We start from the raw sequence: 23,422 nt of genomic DNA, 5'->3' as shown, positions 1-23,422 counted from the left end.
CAGATGTCAGATGGTATAGAATATCTCACTTGTGATAAATGCCTTAATATTATGTTTTCTCTCAACAGGTACGCTGGAAATGGAATTTTGCTTACTACTCTAGGGTCATTCCTGCCAGCAAACAATTTCACAGCTTCAAACACTGAGGACTTTATAGTAATTACAGTTAAATGGGATCTGCATTTTAGTACACCAATATCAATTACTAGATTAATTATTGGAAACAGCTAAATTAAATGCAGGCATCATCTTGTCTTGATAGTTGATACCTCCTGCTATTCCCAAAACAATAAGATAATGAGATGTAGCAGTGAATCTGTCCCTCTTAGTTTAAAACACATGCAAATAGTCAGAATCACCCTCACCCAGAGAATGGAGCTCATCCTTATTAGAAGGGCATAGATGTCTTTCCATACATGACTGCCCCCCCATCTAAAAAGCCAAAAGGTATTGGAAAAGAAAATTAAAACAAATAAATAAAGCAAAACCCAAAAAGAAAACACAAGCAGCAGCAGCAGCAGCATCAACATAGCTAGCTGCAAATCATGACTTGAACACACGATGGCTTTTTTAGTTGACATGAACAGAAACTTAGCAGCTCTCTGTCTCTCATTGCAACTCTTTCTCATGTGAGTGAGTGCGAGAGAGAGAGAGAGAGAGAGAGAGAGAGGAGTGAGACTTCACTCTATAGAAGAAACGAAGACACATACACTATCCAAGGCATGCACACACACTCTCTCTCTCTAAAACTCACCTTTTTTGGTTATTAAGCTTCACTGTCATTGGTCTACTTTTTTTTTTTTTCTTGCTTTCACTTTGTACTGTGTGTTGATTCTTTGAGGGTGTAAACACTCTTTGGGGTCATGGCTGACTGTTCTTAAAGATGGGTTTTTTTTTTTTATATTGATAAAAGACTTTAGCTGGAAGAGATTGGATGGATATGATTGTAGCTACTTGCAGTTTGTTGGGGTTTTCTTTGAATTCACTACTGAGAGATCTAGTGGGGTATGACCATTTCCTCAAGTTGTTCTTTTTTTTGGCTTAGAATGCAAGTGAATATAAAGTTGTTGCTAATAATTGTATATAGCCTTTATGTCTGGCACTTTACTCTTTTTTCTGGGAGTTAAATTTTCATAGATCATAGGATTCCTTGTTAGTTCAAGTTTTTCAGTTTTATGGATCATCAAAGTTAGTTTCTTTTGAGGTTTTTGTGATCTCAAACTTTGGAATCATCAAATGGGGAGCATGCTTTTAGAAACAATAATTTTTTGTGAAGGTCATTACACTACTTCTTCAACCTTTATATTAGCTCTTCAAAATTAGAATATTAGAGACAGCTCTTCTTATGCGCAGATTGGTCTTTGTAAACAATAATGCGCTGGCTTTTCAAGTTCTTAGTAGGCAGCTTTTTTATTGTTTGTTTTTCCGTTTCCTGTGTGATTTGTACAGTTACTTTGCTTAAAACCAGATATCTATTTGTTGTTTATAGCTGGATGTCAAAACAAATGCATATGATGGCAATTGAATAATCCTTTTAAATGCAGATGATTTTTTTTATTGATTACAAGACTACTGGTCTCTGGTGACGTATAGTTGCCAGTTAAGTTAGCTGCTATTATTGTAGGAATTCTAACCAATCCTTGCATATCTGAATTGGGATTCGGAGAGTTTTATAATCAGATTTCATAGATATTGCTACTTTCCCATATCTGGGTCTTTTGCTTCTTCTTCTTCTTCTTCTTCTTCTTCAGATATTACCATATTTGTCTTCATATTTTGGATTTGTTCTTTTGTAGAATTTTGGATCTTTAAATGGAACTGGAGATGGAGTTGGATTCTGAGAAGAGTAGCATCTCAGATCTGAGTCCTAATACTGTTCTTCCTCATCGACGTTGTTCAGAAGTTGAAAAGAGAAGTGTGAATGGAAAACTCACACGCAAAGATGATATTTTGAGGGTAAAGGAGAGCTTCACTGAGATTAGTTTCCGTCGTTACCGTAGTTCCTCTTGCAAGAATGCTCTGTCTAGACCTGTTGGTTCAGAAGGTTACATAGAGCCAAAGCGAGGCTCCATGTATCAAAGCTCCAGAGAAGTAAGGAGAATGAAGGAAATGGGCTGTAATGAGGGAAGGAGAAAAATTGAACTGTCGCGTGCTAGTGACACTTCGTTTTCTTTCAGAATTGTTGACTCTCTGCATTGCTTAGATGAAGAGACCATGCAGAAGAGATCTCCTGCAAGCTCTGTGAGCTCAAACTTGAATCCAAAGTCTGTTCGAAGACCTTGCATAGAGCCATGCTCATCAGATGACTTCACTGAAATTTGTCCAAATTTGGATAAGAGAGATAAACATTCTGCTGGAGTAGTTGGAAGTGACTCGATTGGGAATCCAAACTTCAAATGTGAGCAAGTTGTTGGTCCACTAAATGATGGTAATGAGCTTCTGGAAAGAGATACAGCCCTGACATTCCAGAAATCACTCTCTGCTAAGGTAGAAATTCCCTGTTCACCTTCTTCTTCAGGAAGTTATTTATCTAATGGAGCCAGCTCAAAGTCCCGATTTAGTCCCATGCGGATGATGTTCGATCCATTCACAAAGTCCAAGTCTCTCCGGAGTCCGTTAGGTCATGTCCCTGAACCAGGTGATGCCAAAACTACTGGGATGTCAAACATGAGAAGGAATCAGACATTTCGGAAATATTTGTTCCATGACTTCTCACATACAGATCAAAAGGTAGATTTTGATTCTCAGATTGCCCAGAAAGATCACCATCATTCAGCTGTAGCGTGTTCACCAGTTCACCTACATGGTCGACTGAAGTTGGAAAATAAACACGGGGTGCCATTTTTCGAGTTCTCATTAGATTTCCCTGAAGAAGTTCTGGTGGCTAAGACATGGAAAACAAATAACGCATTTAATTGGGTCTATACATTTCACTCCATCTCCAGTAGAAAAAAGAGCAATGCCACGGGATGGGGGTTGACTGATGGCAATAAGGAATCGTTGGTAGTGGGGCAGATGCAAGTTTCGTGTCATTTATGTTCAAAATTAAAAGATGGTGGGGACTTTGACAACTCTATGGTGACAGAGTTTGTGATGTACGATATTGCGCATGCAAGACACAGAGTTTCTACTGAAGACTCCCCTGATGTTAGACCTGACAGCAGTGCCAATCCAGGCTTGGTTGGTGGAAGTCATGAGATGGGTGGTAACTCTGATGCAGTGAAGCATCAACCAAAATATGCTTTTGATAGAGGCCACTTTGATTCTTCCAATCCTTATCCACGGGCATCTGCAGTTTTGCATCCAGACCTTGAAATAGCAGCCGTTGTTATTCAACTCCCATTTGCAAAGAGAGAGAGCCTGAAATACAAAAGGGGGGACAGGGGTAGTGATGAAATGCATTCAAATCTGCTCAACCTTTCTGTTGGTGAGCAAAGGAGGAAAACTATACCAGATAAAGAAAATGCAGAGAACGTGAAGGTGGTGATTCCAACTGGCAATCATAGTTTGCCAAACGGTGATAGTCAGGGTCCTTCTTCATTGCTTGATAGATGGAGATCTGGTGGAGGCTGTGACTGTGGTGGCTGGGATATGGCCTGCCCCCTTACCGTTTTTGGCAATCCTGGCATCCAATGTGCTGAAGATGAGCCACTATTGGATAATCAGCAGCCTCTGGAACTTTTTCTTATGGTAAGCTTCCTGATTGGTACTCGAGGATATTTTGCATTGCTAACACTGTTAAAATGGAATTCTTACACTTGGATAAAAAACAATAAATCCCAGGCACTGAATATGGTTATCTTTGCTTTATTGTTGATATGAATCATGTAATTAGTTTCTTCCTAGCTGTAACCAGAATCAATTTTTGTGAAGGGAACAAAAGAGAATATACCAGCATTGACCATGACAGTTCTTGAAGAGGGTCAATATGCTGTTGATTTCCATGCACAATTATCCACATTGCAAGCATTTTCCATATGTGTTGCTATATTGCATGGTACAGAAGCCACTGGTGTGACTAGAGAGGAAAGAGGCAATCAGTTATCACATTGCAATTCACTGAAAATGCTTATTGAGGAGGAAGTGAAGTTCTTAATTGAAACAGTCACAGAGGAGGAGAAAAGAAAAGCATCTAAGAAAGTGGAAGGGATCAGGCAGTCTTACGTGCTTAACCCTCCCTTTTCTCCAATTTCTCGGGTATAGACTCAACAGTTTGCTTTGTAACGCTGAATGCTTCCTGTAGAGAAACGCTGATCAGGCTTGCAAGTAACTGGAACAAAAAAAATCCAAAGAAGAAAGAGTTTTTCATGATCTAAAAGGAGGCGGCAGGAAGTGGCCGGTTGCAGTAATCTTTGCCAAGGCTAACTAGCAACCTTTAAACAGCTGTGCTCGTCAGGATTTTTTCAATGTATAATTTGATTCTATTTTGTTTTTCCATTTTTCAACTAGCTAGAAATAGAATAGAAACACATTGCTGTCCATAAGTGTAACTTGATAGGGAGGGAGAAAGTGCTGAGTGGAAAGAAAGAAGGGGTCTTATACTTTTTTTTCTTTTTTTCTTTTTTTCTATTAATATATTTGGAGCTGTGAAGTTCAAAATTGTTGTCACTTCAAAATAATGAATAATGGATTACTTTATCCTGGTTAAAGACTTCATGCAGATGCAGTTAACCTCTTTTTATTCACTACCTGATAGCTCAATAATTTTTCACACTTGGGACTTGGGATTCCGAAAACAATGATACATTGCTTTTCAGTTTTTTTCTGTCCTCGATTACAATCATGACAGAGCCATGCTGTGGTTACCTTTTGAAGGACATGTCCTTGCTTACATAAGAAAATCTTGACATGTTTTGTCCCATCGAGCATGCTCCCATAACAGTTGGCCTGTACTAAACAAATTCTTATTACAATTTTGAAAATTCTCCCATTTGTTTGTGGCCCTCATGTCATCTTCCTCTTGCTTTCATGAATTGCTAAGCTAATACTAACAGTAGTAGCTGCCTTCATACTAACTGGCCTTTTTTGCAATCGAAAATAAAAGTTACCCATCTTGGTAGAAAGCATCAGTGCAGCTCCTCGTACCCTCGAGCTGAAGCGTGGAAAGAAGAGGCTATCAAGTACACACATCAACTCTACCTGGGCATCGTATGTTCCCTTGGGAAAAATGAAACAGTGAGAAAATATAGATTAAATTTTCGCTCCTATATATTCAACAATGCTTTCACTCTAGCCCCTATGATTGAGATTTCTCAACATGACTCCTGTTATGTTCAAAAAGTTTCAATATGGCTCTAATCATCGAATAGCCAGGGAAAGCTGATGACCAACCGATGATTTTAATTATTATTTCGAATATTGTTTTTAGTTAGAAAAGGGAAAAAGGAAAACGTGGACATTTTATTAATTGGTTGACCATACAAACACCATGAATGCGATAGAATATAAGCTGGTCAATGTTGTCCAGCAACTTGAGATATGTACATAACCAATCTTGGAGTTAAATCACCTGAAATTGGAAACAAAAAGAAAAGTGGTTAAGCATAGCTGCTAGCATCTGCAGATTTCAATGCTGGGAATATAATTCTAAAACGATAATTCAAAAAGCTAAAATTACTTTGAAAAGATTTTGAAAGGCCATGTTAATCACTACAAGCTCACACGTATGCCTCAAACTTCTAACAAATTTGCCAAATATGTCACGCTTTTACATACTATAGTTCGTTCTAGAAAACTTGAGATTTTGAACACTCGACATTCTTCAACTCAAAAACCAAAGCAGAGTTGTCTGTTCTTAGAAGGTAAGACTCATCAAAGATGACTTGAGAACTTGAAATGTTCCACCATTTTAAGCATGTAAACAGATTGTGAAAAAAATTATCATGCTTAGATGAAAATGTGCAGATCCAAATCAACTGTACCTATAGAGGCCCTTCAAACCTTAATTCTTGCCTATTTCTTGAAGTGTATGAAATACGCTTCCATATGGGCTCATGGATCCAGGAATCTGCAAAATGCCACTTTTTTCAGAAAAGTGCAAAAGGTTATGATGATTGCAGGCAGCATATGGAGAAATATCATAAGTTTCAGATTACGCAGCTAACTGACAGGATCTTCGCACCTAATTCTCGTGAAGTCACCCAAATGCACACTCAGGCTTTGGAATAGGAAAAACCAGACTACAGAAACTTTTCATCAGTTGAAAATCTATTAATGTCATGACAATGAATAATATCTGTCTTTCCTTTGTCATAAAGATCTTGAATGATAAAGTTCCTAACATATCCTTGCAATTAAATTGTACAGACGGATTCAAGATACATCCATATAGAGCTATTCTAGAACAGAAGTACAAAATGGGTTTTGGTGCATCAGTTCAAATATGGATGGAGGTGTGCGTGTGTTTCAATGGGAGAGCTTGACAAATGCGATACTTCTACTACCTAACTTTGTGAGTCAAGGATCACATGAGACTACATAACAATAATTCAAAAGATTAACAAACCTGGGGCTGTGTTGATCTTGATTTTCCTGATTATATGTGTAAACTCAACAAGGCTTTTTATAGACTCAAACAAGCTCCTCGAGCTTGGTTAAAACGCATATCTCAGTTTTTTATGGAGCTTGGCCTTATTGGATCTCAAGTGGATCATTCACTTTTTACTTGTCAACATAGTAGTGCTCTCATTTATTCTTAGTTTATGTTTATGATATATTAATGGTGATTTTCTTATTTTCTATTTAATTGATAAACTTCACATTAAAGGATTCGAGGCTTCTAAAACAAAATTTTCGGCATCCATGTGTTTCGGGACTTACATGGTCTCCATCTTCGACAAAGCAAGTGCATCTTTGATGTACTACTTCATGCTAAAATGTTTAAATTCAAGCCTTACACTGCTTAAGTGTTGCAAGTGGCAAACTTTCTTCAACATTAGGGGATCCTCTTGAAAACATAATTGAGTATCATTAAATTATGGAGGTTCTGCAATATTGCACCCTCACTCGCCCTGAAGTTGCCTGCTCTGTGAATCAGTTATGTCAGTATCTTCATTTTATCACCATTGCACATTGGTCATTAGCCAAATATGTTCTACGCTCCTTTAAATGGGTTGTAGTATACACATGGTTCTCTTAACTTATCTACCTTTAGTAGGTGATCCTGATGATCACAAATCTACCACCAGCTATAAAGTCTTTCTTTGCCCTAGTTTGGTATTGTGGTGTGCTATGAAGCAATCTATTGTTTACAGATCAGGTACAAGGCTGAATATCACGCTGTTGCAATGACCACAACTGAAGTTTACTAGATTCAAATGGGTCAAGGTTTGGTGGGTTTGGTTTTGGATTTCTTAATGGTGGCTAAAAATGCTTACATCAACGTTATCATCTCATTCATTAACCAAGACACAAGTTCATAAGCATTTGAAAACTATTACCTCTCCCATGTTCTATTCATCTGCAATTTAATTTTCTTTCTCAAGACGTCATTTCCCTTCTTTGCCTTTTCCAGCCCCTCCCTCCTTATGTCATTTGATTCACTCAAGAAGTTCTGCATGCCTATTGCTCATTATGCCATTTGATTCTTTAAAAATGCATATTTAGTTCTGCAATATTTTTAAAAAAATGCATATTTAGTGTCAGATTAGTGTCAATAAATCTATAGTTATCAGCCCCACCAAAAGGTAAAATTAGTAAAATGTCTAGAGAACCACTTGTAACCATAAACTAAAAATAAGTTTTAGTTATCCATGACTACAAAATCCACATCCACGCCCTCTCTTTTTTTCAACCAAAAAGCAGCATTCTATGATCTTTCTTAAGAGTATAAATACCAATAATGTTAGACTTGTTTTCATTGTCCACTCTCACCCTTTAAAAGCAAGCCAATCCTCTTTTCATTGGAATCTACACCAAGGCATCATCTTTCAATTTTTTTGTAGCGTAACAGAGAGAATTCAATGCAAAATCCAAGCCTTTTGGAAAGCCCTTTCACTTGTCAAAAATAGTGCACTTTTGCTCATCACACAAACAGAGGCTTCATATTCTTCTTTGCTCTGCAGGAAGGAAAGCCATCGATCATCAGACATAAAAAAAATGTATAAAGATGAAATTCCATGAAGAAAATTGATATGCACCTGTCACAAAATCTTAATCAATTTCCATCTCCACACCGTATTGAGTTTCAAGTACAATGTCGGAGCGAACCACTTCTGGTAAAAGCGCAAATAACAACAAAGCATAGGATAGTTTTGCCTTAATAAAGCTAAACGCTTTATTAAATTAGTTTTGCCACTCAATCCACGAAGCAAGGAAGTGAACGTTTACAGTACAGTACAGTAAAACACCATCCTAATTTAGCTTCTTTTCTTAATCCTTAATTGTTAATGCTAATTAATGTTAATTGTTAATTTGTTAAATGTTAATTGTATTGTTATTGTTAATTAATATTAATCTCTGTTCTTTTGGCTTTCGGACTATTTTTTTTTAAAAAAAAAAAAAAAAACAAAAGTGAAAAACAGGAGTTAGTACTGTCAAATAAAAACAAAAAACAGAACGTGATATAAATAGTGACAAAATGGTAAAACCAACGTGAGTTACCATTTTGCCCATCCTTGAGGATATACAAATACAAACACTTCCACGAGACAAATGGAAGCAACTAGAGGTAAAGATAATCATTTTCCGTTAGAGACACCAGCTGCTAAGGTTAAGTGTCAATTCTTCTACCATCTTAAAACTCCCTCCACTTTCAGTGCCATCGTTTCACTGTCTTGGTTGCAGAGAAAGCGCTTGCAGGAGGTTTCCTAGATTCTGACATACCTTTCAAGGAAAACACAAGAGGAAGATAGAGATGTCAGGGATCATTATAGTATAGGGCATCGATGTACATGAAGCTATAATAGCTATAAGAACATGTCCTGCATGATAATCATAAGAGGGGATAAATGGTTAAAGCATGAAATATTCGTACTCGATGAAGCCTTAGAGGCAGAGCTCTTTGCCAGAGACAAGCGTGGTAATCTTGTTTGCGCCGGTCTTTGCGAAGGCTTAGGAAGCCCAGATGAAAAGGTCAGTCTGCTGAAAACAGCAAAATTTGTCAGGCTAGGGATTCATTTCAACACTGCGGTACATAAATCAGATTAAAATCATTGTCGTCAAGAACTGCAACACAAAAAAACCTTTAAATAGGAAGAAGCGACAGAACATAGTAAGTGATGTAAAATCTACGAATAAAGAGATGTGACAGTGTTACTATGCACTGGAAAAGCCGTATGGCATCATAAAGCAAATACATTCCTTTTTTTTCTTTTTCTTTTTTTATGCTGGAGATACAAAATCAATGGTGGCTTCCCATATACAAAATGAGGAGAGAGATGAGGACAATTGACCAGAAACTATCAAACTGAAGAACAAAGAGAAATGCCCATTTCACATGGAGTCTAGAAAATTAAACTGCCAATACCTTCAGGGAAAAGTTTTAGTTTAACTACAGTAAAAGTGCAGGTATAACAGCACTGAAAGTTTGCATGTGATACAATAGCAGGTCCTGTAAAAATTGAGCAATAACTTTTAAATATAAACTTAGTTTATGTGCGATTGAAAAAGTTGGGGAAAAGTGAAACAATTTATATTGTGAATATCAGAACTTTTACACTGGAATTTTACTTTAGTGATAAAACTGTGAGTGGCGGTCAGAGTGTAGTATTACAGCAGACTCATGAATTGAAATGAGAAGAAAGTATCAGGAAACACCAGAAAGTAGCTGTCTAAACCAGCAAAAAAAGATTGCAGAACATTCAAATTTATCAAGAAATTGAAGCATACGCACCTCTTGTTCTCAGCCTTTCCGGCTGGTTTTGCAACTTCAGAAGGTTTAGATTCAGGGAAAAGAGTGAACTCTACAGCACTACCCAGAGAGCCTTCAGTTTCAGCCCTTGAAAGACAACCATCAGATATGTCACTTAATCGCTCATCAGAATCTGCATCTCCAAAGCCCAAGAGATCAAGGTCTTCTTTATCATTCTGATCAACACCTGGTCCAACAAACTTAGGCTGAGAGACAAATTCCTTTTTGACTGATAAGTCATCCATTGACTTTGACTGTGGAAGCAAAGTTTTGAGATCCTTAAAGTCATCCATTGACTTTACAGAACCAGCTTCAGAGTGTCTTTCACTGTTCCCAGAACAGTTGTCCGTCTCAGAAGATGCTTTCTCAAAAAGCCCTGAACCTTTCCCTCCTGATAGCCTTTGGTTATGTAGTGCAGTCCCAATTGAATGTCTTCTTGGAGGAGAAGAATCATACCTACGTGAATTCATATCACACTTCACACCATTGCCACTCGCCTGGAGATGCTGCAGCCGCTCAATCTCATCATCTTTCCTTGAAATTGTCTCTTTGAGCAATCCAACCTGCAAGGTTGACTTTGAATATATTGAATCAAATGGACTCAAATTATTCAATGCAGATTATAAAAAAAATGAAAACAGGTAAAGTCTATTGAATGCTCAAGGAAACTCAAATTCTGTTAAGCAACTGAGCTTTATGACTCGAATAACATGGGCAACAGAACAATAATCTCCTCATTCTCACCCCTATCAACTTCGAATATCTGTATCCTAAGAAGGTGAAGAAGCCAGTCACTCCATGAGGTCAGGCAAATGTAATGCTAATAAAGGTCAAAGTCAAAGAGATATATGCTGGTCAAGGGACACTGGTTAATGGGGTTTCCCATTCACTTTCACATGTGCCTGTTTATATGGCTGAACATTCACCAATCACGGGTTATCTCTATTCCAGGAGACAATTCAAAGTAATCACGCACAACTTTTATAAGTATTGATGAATGAATAAGTTTTCAACCTGCTCCATGAGTTCTCTAATATTTCTTCCCTCTTTGTTGCTCTTTGCAGCACCTAACTCAACCCCTGAAACCCTCTCAGCAAACTTCAAAGTACTTATAGTTTCTGAATAGGAATCTACATCAGGATTAAGCTGCACAAACATGAGGGTCTTCGCTTGACCACCTAGAATGTGGAAAAAATATAGGGAAGCCATTAGTGCATTCTAATAAGACTTAGAGAATCAAATTTACTTTATCAGACATTATGAGTCGTAAATTATGACAAAGCACTTTAGATAAAAAAAAAAAGCACCTAATGAACTTTGAAGTACTTGAGTTAGTTTGCTATTTCTGTATGGCACATGCTGACTCTTTTGCGCTAAAGAAAATATAACATCCCCGAGTGCAGATAATGATTTATTTATATGTTGTGCTTCCCTCAACCTTTCTCCAGTAGCTTCAGATCGATCCACTCTTTCACTACCAGCAAGGTCAACCAAGTGTAGGTTACCACGTAAAACAGCACCAGTTTCCAAGTCCATGCCATAGACATGAATGGTGAGAACACTGCAAAATATGAGTTCAGTTAAAACAAAAACAGTTTGTTAAAACCTACTGTGCCAACAATCACCATAAAAGAGACAACCTGTGGGATCTACTACTTCTTTCATTTAGAGCCGTAGCACCCACTGCACGGTTCATTAACCCAATGCGCATTAATTCCAACACATCTGCAGTTGATGTAACAGCATGCATGCTGGCATCAGGGACAGCCAATCCATTTGGTTGGGTTGTACTCCAAATCCCAAGTGTGTGCAAGTTAGGGGAAATACAAATATTTTACCACTAAAATCAAGATTAGTAGGAGCAAACTCTGAATTAACCAACAAGAAATCAACCAGAAAGCAAGAATTTGCGTTCATAAATCAATAAAGAACCAGAAAGGATAACAGGATCAACCCAGTTAAGGCTATAGAGTTGAAATTGCCAACCACGAAAAATAATAACAAAATTGAAGATAATGAACATGAAGGATATCTTCTGTGAGGACCGTCACTTGAGAGTAAATCACGAACTTGCTCATTGTAAATTTCTACCATTTGAACACCAACTTCATATGAAATGGAGCTTTTCCTGTTTTGGGAGATCTGAAAAAGATCATGCAGCGCTCGGTAATTGACCCCCCAATCTTCTTGTGATGTCATAGTAGGCCCACTCTAGAGGAAAGACACGAGCACAAAGTACAATTTGTAAGCAAAAGGTTTACAATAATGAAAATGTTTAGGTGAGAAAAAATAGATTATCATACCATTGTATAGGTCTTTCCTGAGCCTGTTTGACCATATGCAAATATACATACATTGTATCCATCAAGGACAGACCGAATAAGTGGTTGGGTGTCTAAAAATACCTCCTCTGCCAACATATGTTAACAAGAACATAAAGCTAGGAGTCATAAACAATCTCTAAAATACAAATATGTGCAACTGAATGCAAGCCTTCCAACAACTTTGGTTATTTGTAAGAAAAAACAAAAAAAGGAATTCAAAGGAAAAATGTGAAGTAAAATCAATCTTTGATTTTTGAAAAAAGAAATGAAAGAAAAGGAAAACTCTAACCTTGAGTAGCTGCTGGACCAAAAACCTTGTTTAATTTGAAAAGCCTATGACTGTCTTTTCCTTGTTTTGAAGGATTTGATATAACCAATTCACCATTCTCACCAATATATTCTACTGTTGTTCGCTTCTTAGATTGTCCAGGAAGGAATGGTCTTATCCGACAATACACTCTAATATTGCCTATGATCAGATGATAGATAAGCATAAGCTACAAAGAAAATGCACTATAACATTTCCTAAAACAAGCGCAGCAATCAGCACAAGCAACATGAGCATACCAAGCAAAACATATGGAGCAGTGTACCTTTCAAATCCTGAACCTCATTGTATAGCCTTCGATTTTCTGCAAGAACTGAATGATAATTTGCAGCAGCATCTGCTAGTCCTTTAAGCTTCACACCTGCTCAAGATTTAAAAAAAAAAAAAAAAAAAACATGCACAGCATGAGAGAAAGCCCCTCAAATCACAGAACGCACTTGTTGACATCAAATTAATAAACAAAATTGAAAAACAATACTAAACTAAACTATAGCAGACAGTCAATCCTACCCAAGAAATTAAATTCCTCAGCGTAACTCCTTTTGGCCTTCAAGATCTCATGTTTTACAGAGTCAGCAGCTGCCCTCAATTCCTAACAGTAAAAGTATTATTAATTTACTGACTTAACATCAACAGAAGCTCACTTAAGAACAAGAGAGTGAGGCAAACCTTCAAAGCTCTAGATTGATAATCTATAAAGCTTCTATAGGAGCCCTCTTTACTTTTCCATCTCTGTGATTTAGATTCAGAAAATGACTCGAGTTCTTTCACCCTCTTCTTTGATTCTGCTAAGAAGCATTCAAGTTCCTTTAATTTCTTCTCCAGTTCAACTTTAGTTTCCTCAGCCTGCACTTGCAATAGCAAGTAATGCTCTTCATGTGTTGTCTTGGCTATCTCTAGTTCATGTTTCAGCGTTGAGTTCTCAATATCACTGTGGATTTTCTCTTGCTTTGTTCTAAGTAGCTCCTGCTCTTCAAGTTTTTTCTTTTCCTCTATTTTAGTTTTCTCAATCTGCAACAAAAAAAAATGATGGAAAAAAAAGAGAGTTACAGAACAACCAATATAACACAGACAAACACTATTACATCTTTGTGGGTGTTCTTGCTTATCAGTTATGAAAAATGACTATATTAGATGCCTTTCTACTTAATTTTAAAAGCTTGCCACCTTCCACTTGCAAAAAGAATCATTCATCAATAAAGCACATGGATAACCTCCTCAATTATGCAGCATGTAACAGTTACAAATATAAGACAAATAAGAAGACTATACACAACAAATTAAAGACACTATTGTGCACATCAGCTGCTAATCAAAATATATATACAACTTAATCAAATCACAGTTCCTTCAAACCTGCAAAATCAGGGGCTAAATATTTCAACTTAGGTTGCAGGCAACACCCAGCATAAACGGTACCACTATATAATGCAGTAGTTGAGGAATTGAGCAAATCTGCAGTTCTTGGTCATATGCACTAGGCTATGCAATGTTCAACACCAATGTGAGTTCAATTATTTTCTTTTCTTTTCTTTTCCCTTCTTTGGTGTATACATAATGTCAATACCAAAAGATGCATCCTGATTGTGTTGCATTTGCCTAAAGGCTAAGAACAGCCTGACATTGGAAACTAGGAATGAACAGAAATAGCATGCTACCGAAATATGGAATAACAAAGTCACACCTTGATTTGTTGTAGCTGTGACAGCAAAACCTGCATTTAAATATTAAATAAATAAGAAAAGGATAAAGATCAATTATTTGAACAAAATTCAAATAAGATAGGCAAGACAATTAAAAATTTTATTCAAGGTACCCGAATTTCTTCTGTGGTTCCAGCTGCAAGGGTCTCTAAGACTTTTATTCGTGATTGGCACTTTCCCAAGCGAACCTTGTAAAGATTGTTTTGCTACAAGTAGGCAACAAAATGGTCATCAATATGCATGAGCAATATACAATATATTACACATGAATGTAATCTAGAAGACAACTCAACATTACATCTTTCAAGTTCACTGCTAGAGTTGAAACCCGTTGTTCAATAACTTGCACAACTTTCTTCACAATATGAGCCATCTGCTATTCAAAACATACAAAGGACATCACTTAGAGACAAAAGAGAGAGAAATCAAGAAATTATTGATCAAACAATATATCAATTGAAACATGCATTAGACATGTAGTGTCTTTGCATCATCTGATTGGCATACATGATGGACATGCCCATTCTTTCTTTCAATGCTTTCTTCCAGAATTCTGTTCACTAAGCTGAACAATGTTCGAGTAGAGGTATTCTGCTCAAAGGAATGAAAAAAAATGCATTAGAGCAGCATCGCTCTTGAAGTTAGCTTTCTTAATTGATCATCACACAAACACACAAGATGCCAGAAACTTACGTCCAACCCATTTGATTTCATCAATTCCAAAATATTGGAATCTGAAAGATCAGCATAAGACCCTTGCTTTTGTTGGAACATCTCAGATAAATTGTGTACAACATCATGCACCAAAGCAGCAGACGCTGAATAGGAAACAACCAGAAGAGCAAGAATAAGATAAAACCAAGATCAGGTTTAGTATTATTCCCTTCATAGCTGCCCCTTACAGGATCACAATAACCCCAATCATATGCAGAAAGATCTGTTTGGACCTTGCCAAGCAAATCTATCGCGCATGTAATTAGAAAGTTGCAATTTTAATGCATACAAGTACAACTTCTGTTTCATACAATTTTAATGAGATAGAACCACCCATACTGCTTCCATATTAGCAACCAGAAGAACAAGAATAAGATAGAACCAAGATCAGGTTTAGTATTATTCCCTTCATAGCTGCCCCATACAGGATCACAATAACCCCAATCAAATGCAGAAAGATCTGTTTGGACCTTGCCAAGCAAATCTAATCGCGCATGTAATTAGAAAGTTGCAATTTTAATGCATACAAGTACAACTTCTGTTTCATACAATTTTAATGAGATAGAACCATCCATACCGCTTCCATATTTGTTGTCAAAAGAATCTCTTTGCCTCTCTTCTCCATATATGGAAGAGTTTTCACCATATGTCATTGTGTCCACTTGCAAGTTATCGATTCCCTCTGAAAACTCCATCTTTGGTAGATTCCATCTTCTTCTTAGATGCTCACGGATGCTCTCTTTCCCACCATTAAATTCAATGTGTGTTTTAAGGGTCACAAGACACTGCAGAACTGGCTCCATGTATCCCTGCAAAGCATCTCATATTATCTGTTTCAGTAAATTTTTACAAGAGACAAGGACATGAAAGCTAGTAACAGAATATCCAGTTTTTTTATGCCAAATGCAAAGGCAAGTGGTATTGGGAAATTTCACAATAAGCCCCAAACCAAATGATGTGCTCATCACCTTAAACCTTATATTTCATATAACTACCAACAAGAGCCAGCCCTGCTAGACGTCAAACTAGATCAATGATGAAGCACAATGATATAAAAGGTTAATTTGTCACAACAATGTATCAACTAGGTTTAACACTCCCTTCCAAGACCCACTTCACTGAAATCTAACTAGGAGATGACTTATTAATAGACCTAGTGTGTCAACACATGACTATTTTAATCATATTGTCTTTAGAGAACAGATCTAATGTCAAGTCGGTTCCACTTTCCTTTGAGTTTGAATCCCAAAATCAAATGAATGATACCTAGCTGAATCAATATTAGACTGAAATTCAAACTACAATTGCTTTTATTACAAAAAAAAAACAATTTGCTTACCTCCTGTATGTCTGCAAGTACAAACCTAGGCAAGGCCAATTCATCCATAGCTGCTAGAAACTTTCGGATATTTTCTGGTCCAGGTTCAGAACTGCCTCTCTAAAAGCCCAAAAAACAAATCCAAATTCCTGTTAGAAAAATACAAAACCATAAAAAGAAAAATGTACGAGATAAACAGAACCATACTGCAGAAACGTTGATAAGAAAGAAATCCAACCATTTCAACTAAACCAGGACAGAACTTGTTCAAAATACTACACAAGACAGAGCCATCAATCAAGTATGCTCTCAGTTCCTCCTCTGAAGCATCCAATGGCATATTTAAATGCGGTAGGGCATGGTTTAACCACTCAACCAATGATTGAATATTGACTGCAACCAAATCAAAATTCTCAACTAAGACACATAATCAAGAAAGGATAAAAAAAAGCAGCACGGGATTTTGCGCGTTCCTTACCATCATCATCATGAGCTTCATTAGAGCTGTCATATCCCCCATTTTCGCTCAAGCTGCGTTCTGGCGAAATATCCATGTTTCAATGATCTAGAATTATTTGCTTCTACGTGTTAATTATGGAACTGCACAAAATAAATGTTCAAAATATTAATTTCCACACCTTAGCAACTCTAGTTGTAAATATTTTATCTACTTTAAACTCAGGTTAAGAAAAATGAGAGAGAGTTTGTCACAAAAGGCTAAAAACGCTGGCTTTAGATTCTTTTCTTTCCCTACACTTTACCAAAAACAAAGAGAAAAGAAAAAAGGAATAAAAAAAATCACTACAAAATCAACTAAACAGTATTATTTAGCTTCATCAAATTTAATAGCCTATTCTAATTAACCTCAGCCAGAAAAACAGATGCAACGAAAATTCGTTAACTACAATTTACCTCTACATCGTTAGCTACCTTATGAATTCAATAATTTAAAAAAAAATGCAAAAACCCTAACAAGAGCAAAAAACATTCTTCATTTCAAACACATTAATCACAAATGCACTTCCATATATGACCAAAAATACGCGAATTCGCCACCAGATCGACATTTGACCCTAATTAGAAGAAAAAGGAGTGCTACGGTCAAAATGTGAGTAATGAAAGCTCGAACTTGAGAGAGATTGTTAGAGGCAGAAGCGAACGTGAGATCGCGAAGAATCAACAGCCATTGCTATAGAAGAAGCCGTAAGAGAGAAATCGTCGAGGAAGAAATGTATAGATCGACAACGTTCTGAACGAAATCGGAACTGATTTCGGTTTTTCCTTCTATTGGGGTCTAAAGATCGAGAAAGGAAAACAGCTTCGTTTGCCTATCTTAGCTGGGAAATGTAACGCGTTTTTTCAATTTTGGGTTTTTTTTATTTTTTGAAATAGCTAAAAAAAAAAAAAATTATGGAAGGTGGGGTCCGTGGTGACCCCAGCCCCACTAAATTTGGAGTGGAATTCCCGCCTTGTAGCTTTTCTCGTTTTGTTTTTTCTCTCTTAACTTTATTTTATTGGGATTTGAAATTGAAACCATAACAAAACAAGGTATTGAAAAGTGAAACTACGACGTTTTATTGAAAAGCAGACGAATGCTATCAAAATTGCATTGATATATAGAAGTGTAGAAGGTGTGGTGATGCAAGACTTTTTGTTGGATTTCATAAACGTGCGGAACTGCTGACTTTTACTAACTAACATGATTTGATGTCTAATGCAACTGATTTTTTTTTTTTGGGAATAAAATGGGATCAAGTAATTTTCTCCATGGTTTTTTTTAATCTAAGCTATACAATTTAAATAGAATGAACACCATTTAATATTTAATAAAAATAGTAATTAATTCAATTGCTTGTTATCTTTTTTTTCACCTAATTCAAATCATCCAGTTTAAAAATTAAAATATATGTAACATGAATGATCGCATTATCGTTGAAACGGAGAAGGATTTAAATTTAATAAAATGGGTTTACAATAGTTAGGCTTTGTATCTACATATAACATTGTGTTTTTACATCTATATTTCGCTTGCATATCATTATATGATATACTTTGTCTTTGCATAAAACTAGAGTCATTACAGTGTATGCATGTTAGCTTATAGTTGTTCATAACAAAAAGTGTGCTAATATAGTTGCATCGTTGCAATAGCATCATTGAGCATTTGCACTTGGTTACAAAATTGTTAAAATCTTAAGGGAGCTAGAGTCCATTCAATAAGGATATCGGTTATGAGTTTTGTTAGATATAGAAAATGTTCTTGGTAAAAGGTGTTAAACAATAATAAATTGATTTTTTTTCCAATCCTTATAGACGTTGTAACTGATGAAATCATTAAAAAAAAACCCTCAAATAAAAATTAACTTTCTATGGTCTACTGCGAGATTAGGCCAAGAAATGTAATATAGACTAAGCTTGTATTTGAGAGTTCTTGAAAAAGTGTATCCTAAATAGAACGAGAGACTTTCTCATGCTTAAGTTGGTAATTGTATGTGAGGGAGAAGAAAATATATAGAAAAGAAAGATGAAAGTACATGGTGTGCATAATTGGATGTAGTTGGCTTTGTGTGACTTTGAAAAGTCTGTGAACTTTAAGAGTTTACGTAGATAGAGACTTTGTGACTCTCTATTGTGGAGAGTCTTTGTCTTCAAATTTGATCCTATTTTACTTGTGAGATTGAGTGTATTTAAACACCTAGCTTGAACATTTCTTCATGAAGGAGGAATTGTGTCACTGACCAATTAGATGGTTCACTGGTTAGTATGATGTTGTTTCTTGGGTTTTGTGCTTGGTACATGAATGTAGTAGAAATTAAGGTGCCATGTCTTTGTGATATAATATATTTATTTTTATTGGTGCTCATGTGAGTTGGTAGGCGTAGCAGTAATATAGCTATTGGTGTTAGAAAACAATGTTTATCTGTAAAAAGCTTACGCATACAAGACAACAAAAATTATGTGGCTACATATTATAATTGTTAGTACCCTAGAAAATAAATGTATAAATATGAAAGGAAAAGGCATAAACAAAAAAAAAACTTGGAGAGAAAGAAATAAAATTAGATTGGTTGTTGGGTCAAGCCCAAACAACCATAGTTGGTTATCTAAAATGGGCAACCAGGGTGGCTAGTTACCTGGGCTAGCCTAAATTTTTTTTTTTATAAATTTTACTAATTATTAAACATAACCTATCCTAAGTAAATATAAGAATTACTCTTTTAATTTTAAGCAAGCAAGATTGCATCCAATTATTTCATTGACATTGCTCAAGTCATAAAGTTTTCCAATTGTCTCTCCTATCTTAGCAAGCATCGATTGGTTCAACTTTAATGAATGGCTTCAAAGGCATCATCCATTTGTTCTTTTTTTTATTATTATTAATGTGGGTGTTTGGGTCAACTTGCGTGCACTTCGACTAATCCTACGGACCCTAAAGTTAATGACCATATAAGCCTTTAATGACTATGAGGTTTGTGAGACTTAAACCAGTGATCTCTAAAAAGCAAACTTAGAACCTGACCAGTTGAGCTACACCCTTCAAGGTTTCTTTTTTGTTCTTTTTTATTTTGGTAGGGATGGCAATGAGTAATTGGAGGTTGGATTTCTTGATATTTATATTATATTTATTTTTTATTGGATAAGAAATTTAGATATTCATAAACTATCAATTAAATTTCAGGTATCCATATAGATATATCTATTATTATTTATTATTCAATAAAAAATAATATGTATAATATGTATCATTTATTTATATGTATGTATGTATGCAATCATGTATTCATGTCAATATTAAGATATGTATATATAATATTTTATTAAAAAAATCTAAATGTTCTAAAAATATATTTGTATAAATATATAAATTATTCAGGATGAGTCATTATTGATTAGATTTGGATTAAATTAACACCAGTGAAGGAGCCACTTAGGGACAAATGCCCCTTTAATTTTTTTATATTAATATATTAGTTTAGTGAATTATTGCTACATGGAAGAAGGTTATTATTGTTTATTAGTTATTTTATATATATATATATAGTACACTCATTACCCTAATTTTTTTCATTTTCCCTTTTCTTTCTTTATCTTCCCCTGACTAACAAAGAGTTTTTTCTTTTCTTTTCATGAGTTGTCATTCCTTGCCTCTCCCATATGCAAATTTCTCATCAAGTATAGTTAAGCAATTAATCTTCTTTGCATTTTGCTTTATGCTTTAGGTAAATTTCCTTCATCTATTCTATTTATTTCATTGTCTAATTTTAGTTTTATTCTTTTATATTTAGTTATTAAAAATATTAGGGTTTATGATAATTTAGGGGTTTTGATATGAATATGTTCAAAATAAATGCTTAAATATGTTAATTTAATCAATTAAGTGTTTCTTTTCTTATTATATAGGAATAAATTAATATTTATGCAAAACCACTATTCTTGGAATCTCTTGCAATTACAGAGTAGTGTATTGAAATTTAATATTTTCATATGATTTGTTTGTAAGTAAAATATCAAGTAAAAAACATGTTTTTCAAGCATTGTTCCTCTTATACATACAATAGGCATTGTTCTTTAATTAAATGTCTAGAAATGATTAAGTATAATTTAATCAACATACTTATTATATGCATATAGATATGAATTGAAATAGGTTTTGATTTTGATGAATTGATGTGTATTTTGCTATAAATTTCATATGAAAGATTTAGAATTATTATATAACTCAACTGATTTTTGTTTAACAGTGAATTATTATGTAGTTATGTAAATTATTATGTAGACACTAATGATGATAAAAAAAAATTCTAGCAGGTTCATATTAAATTAACATGTCACTAGCAAGTATTTCAAGCGTAAATCTCTTAAGAATTATGAGTTAATCAAAGCTTCAAGTCATGTAACTCAATCAAGTTCAAACAAAAGTCATATTGAAATCCACCCTGACACTCTCCTTGCTGACCCTGGCTTAAGAAGACCAATTTATGAATACCATATAAATGATAGGGATGCAATTCAAAGAGGTTATCTACAAAAAGGTCCTCGTCAACCTTCACACTATGATTTTCCTCAAAAACAATTTGGGAATATATCAACACTACAACGCTTTAATCCGGCTTGGTTTGGTGCATACCCAACATGGTTAGAGTATAACATAGCCAAAGATGTTGCCTTTTGCTTGTATTGAAAAAAAAAAAGAGGGGTGTTGATTTGTTTGTGGGTGATGGGTTTTCAAATTGAAAAAAAAAAAAAAAAAAAAAGAGGAAAGATTCAAACTTTATATTGGAAAATCTAATGGTAATCGCAATGCAGCTCGAATAAAATGTGAAAATTTGATGAATGAAAAATAAAGCATCATGACTTTGTTATCTGAGCAGATAATAAAAAGTTAAAGTGATCATCAAACTCGATTGAATGCTTCAGTAGAGTGTTCTCTTTTTTTGTTGCACCAGGGACTTCCATTTCGTGGCCATGATGAATGTGAATGTTCAAGCAACCAAGAAAATTATCTAGAGCTCTTGCATTTCCTTTCCTGAAATAATGAAGTTATTAAAAGAGTTACTTTTAGTAAAGCTCCGAGACATAACAAATTGATTTCTTCAAATATTCAAAAAGATATTACTCAACCTGTTACAGAGGAGATTACAAATGTGATTATCAAAGATCTAGGTGACTCATTATTTTTAATTTTAATTGATGAGTCACGTGACATATCAATCAAAGAATAAATGACAGTTGTTCTACAATATGTAGACAACAATAGACATATAATTGAATGTTTTCTTGACATTCAACATGTGTCAGATGCAACTACTAAGTCACTCAAGGCAGCTATTGAAGCTTTGTTTTCTAAACATGGGCTAAGTATATTAAGATTACATGGTCTGGATTATGATGGAGCTAATAAAATGCGAGGTGAATTCAATGGATTGAAAGCACTTATTCTAAATAATAATCCAAGTGCATATTATGTATATTGTTTTGCTTACAGACTTCAATTGACTCTTGTAGTTGTTATAAAGAAGCATAATGAAGTTGGAGATGTCTTTAATTTCATTTCTAGCATTATAAACATAGTTGGAGCATTATGTAAAAGGTTGGAGGTGATTAGAGAAAAACAATATGCTAGAATTATTGAAGGACTTGAAAATGAAGAAATTTCTAATGGACGAGACCTGAATCAAGAAACTTCTCTTAAAAGGTATGGCGATACCCGTTGGGGCTCTCACTATGTTACAATTTTTCATCTACTTGCAATGTTTTCATCAGTTCTTAATGTGTTGTAGATTATAAGGGAGGATGGGAAGAACTCAGAATAGAAAACGAAAGTAGTTGTTTTAACAGGTATTAAGGAATCATTTAATTTTGTGTCCATGCTTCATTGTTTGAAAAAGATATTAGCAGTTACTAATGAGTTCTCACAAGCAATACAAAGAAAAGATCAAGACATAGAAAATGCTATGAATTTATTGAAAGCATCAAAGAAACAATTCAAAATTATGAGAAAGAATGATTGGGAATCTTTACTAGAAGAAGTGTCATCTTTTTGCATCAAACATGATATTGATATTCTAAACATGGATGATGAGTACAAGCTTCGTGGGTGTTCACAAGGTGAAAATCTCAAGGGATTACAAACCTACACCATTTCTGTTATTAATTGTTTAACAGTATCATTGACATGCAACTCACTGAGTTGGATGATCGTTTTACTGAGATGAGTACGGAGTTACTTATTTATGTGGCATGTTTAAACCCAAGTGACTCTTTCTCTATTTTCAACAAAGAAAAGCTTATTTGCCTTGCTCTTTTTTATCGCAGTGAATTCTCTATAACGGATCTTATAGTACTTGGTGATCAATTTGATACCTGTATTATTGATCTACATGGTGATGATGAGTTCTTTGGTATTGAATTTATTGCTAGTATTGTAGAGAAAATGGTAAAAATAAAGAAAAATTTGATATTTTCATTAGTATATATGCTTATCAAATTGTCATTACTTCTACCAGTTGAAACTGCTACATTGGAGAGAGTTTTTTCTGCTATGCATACTGTCAAGAGTAAATTGCAGAAAAGGATGGGAGATAAGTGGATGAATGATAGTTTGGTTGTATATATTGAGAAAAAATATCTTTGATAAGATTGATAATGAAACTATTATGAAGTGGTTTTAAAATATAAAAACTC

The 23,422-nt window shown here is 35.1% G+C and overlaps 2 protein-coding genes across 9 annotated transcripts; one reads left to right on the top strand and one right to left on the bottom strand.

Moving 5' to 3' along the window:
- The first annotated feature begins 43 nt into the window (after positions 1-43).
- LOC118033695 (uncharacterized) lies at positions 44-4,649 on the top strand. 3 transcript variants are annotated; one of them, XM_035038782.2, is made up of 3 exons: positions 44-720; positions 1,797-3,690; positions 3,874-4,649. In XM_035038782.2, the coding sequence occupies exons 2-3, from the start codon at positions 1,813-1,815 to the stop codon at positions 4,201-4,203; spliced, it is 2,208 nt and encodes a 735-aa protein (XP_034894673.1). In that variant the 5' UTR covers positions 44-720; positions 1,797-1,812; the 3' UTR covers positions 4,204-4,649. The 3 variants fall into 3 exon arrangements, with proteins under 3 accessions (XP_034894673.1, XP_034894674.1, XP_034894671.1); XM_035038783.2 differs by having other exon boundaries at positions 44-1,005; XM_035038780.2 differs by having other exon boundaries at positions 44-1,276.
- Positions 4,650-8,502: 3,853 nt separating this feature from the next.
- Positions 8,503-17,612, bottom strand: LOC118033694 (kinesin-like protein KIN-14J). 6 transcript variants are annotated; one of them, XM_073406801.1, is made up of 22 exons: positions 17,367-17,612; positions 16,716-16,837; positions 16,476-16,630; positions 16,259-16,357; positions 15,497-15,728; positions 14,899-15,023; positions 14,713-14,796; positions 14,504-14,581; positions 14,319-14,411; positions 14,187-14,216; positions 13,172-13,513; positions 13,013-13,094; positions 12,768-12,863; positions 12,464-12,643; positions 12,154-12,260; positions 11,883-12,061; positions 11,491-11,655; positions 11,158-11,411; positions 10,865-11,028; positions 9,833-10,413; positions 8,975-9,081; positions 8,503-8,823 (listed from the first exon to the last, which is right to left on the bottom strand). In XM_073406801.1, the coding sequence occupies exons 2-22, from the start codon at positions 16,789-16,791 to the stop codon at positions 8,753-8,755; spliced, it is 3,300 nt and encodes a 1,099-aa protein (XP_073262902.1). In that variant the 5' UTR covers positions 16,792-16,837; positions 17,367-17,612; the 3' UTR covers positions 8,503-8,752. The 6 variants fall into 6 exon arrangements, with proteins under 6 accessions (XP_073262902.1, XP_034894667.1, XP_034894669.1 ...); XM_035038776.2 differs by having other exon boundaries at positions 17,398-17,612; XM_035038778.2 differs by having other exon boundaries at positions 8,975-9,078; positions 17,398-17,611.
- Positions 17,613-23,422: the final 5,810 nt, after the last annotated feature.

This window comes from Populus alba, chromosome 1, assembly GCF_005239225.2.
Source record: "Populus alba chromosome 1, ASM523922v2, whole genome shotgun sequence".
Lineage (NCBI taxonomy): Eukaryota > Viridiplantae > Streptophyta > Magnoliopsida > Malpighiales > Salicaceae > Populus > Populus alba.
This window is presented reverse-complemented; position numbering and strand designations above follow the sequence as displayed.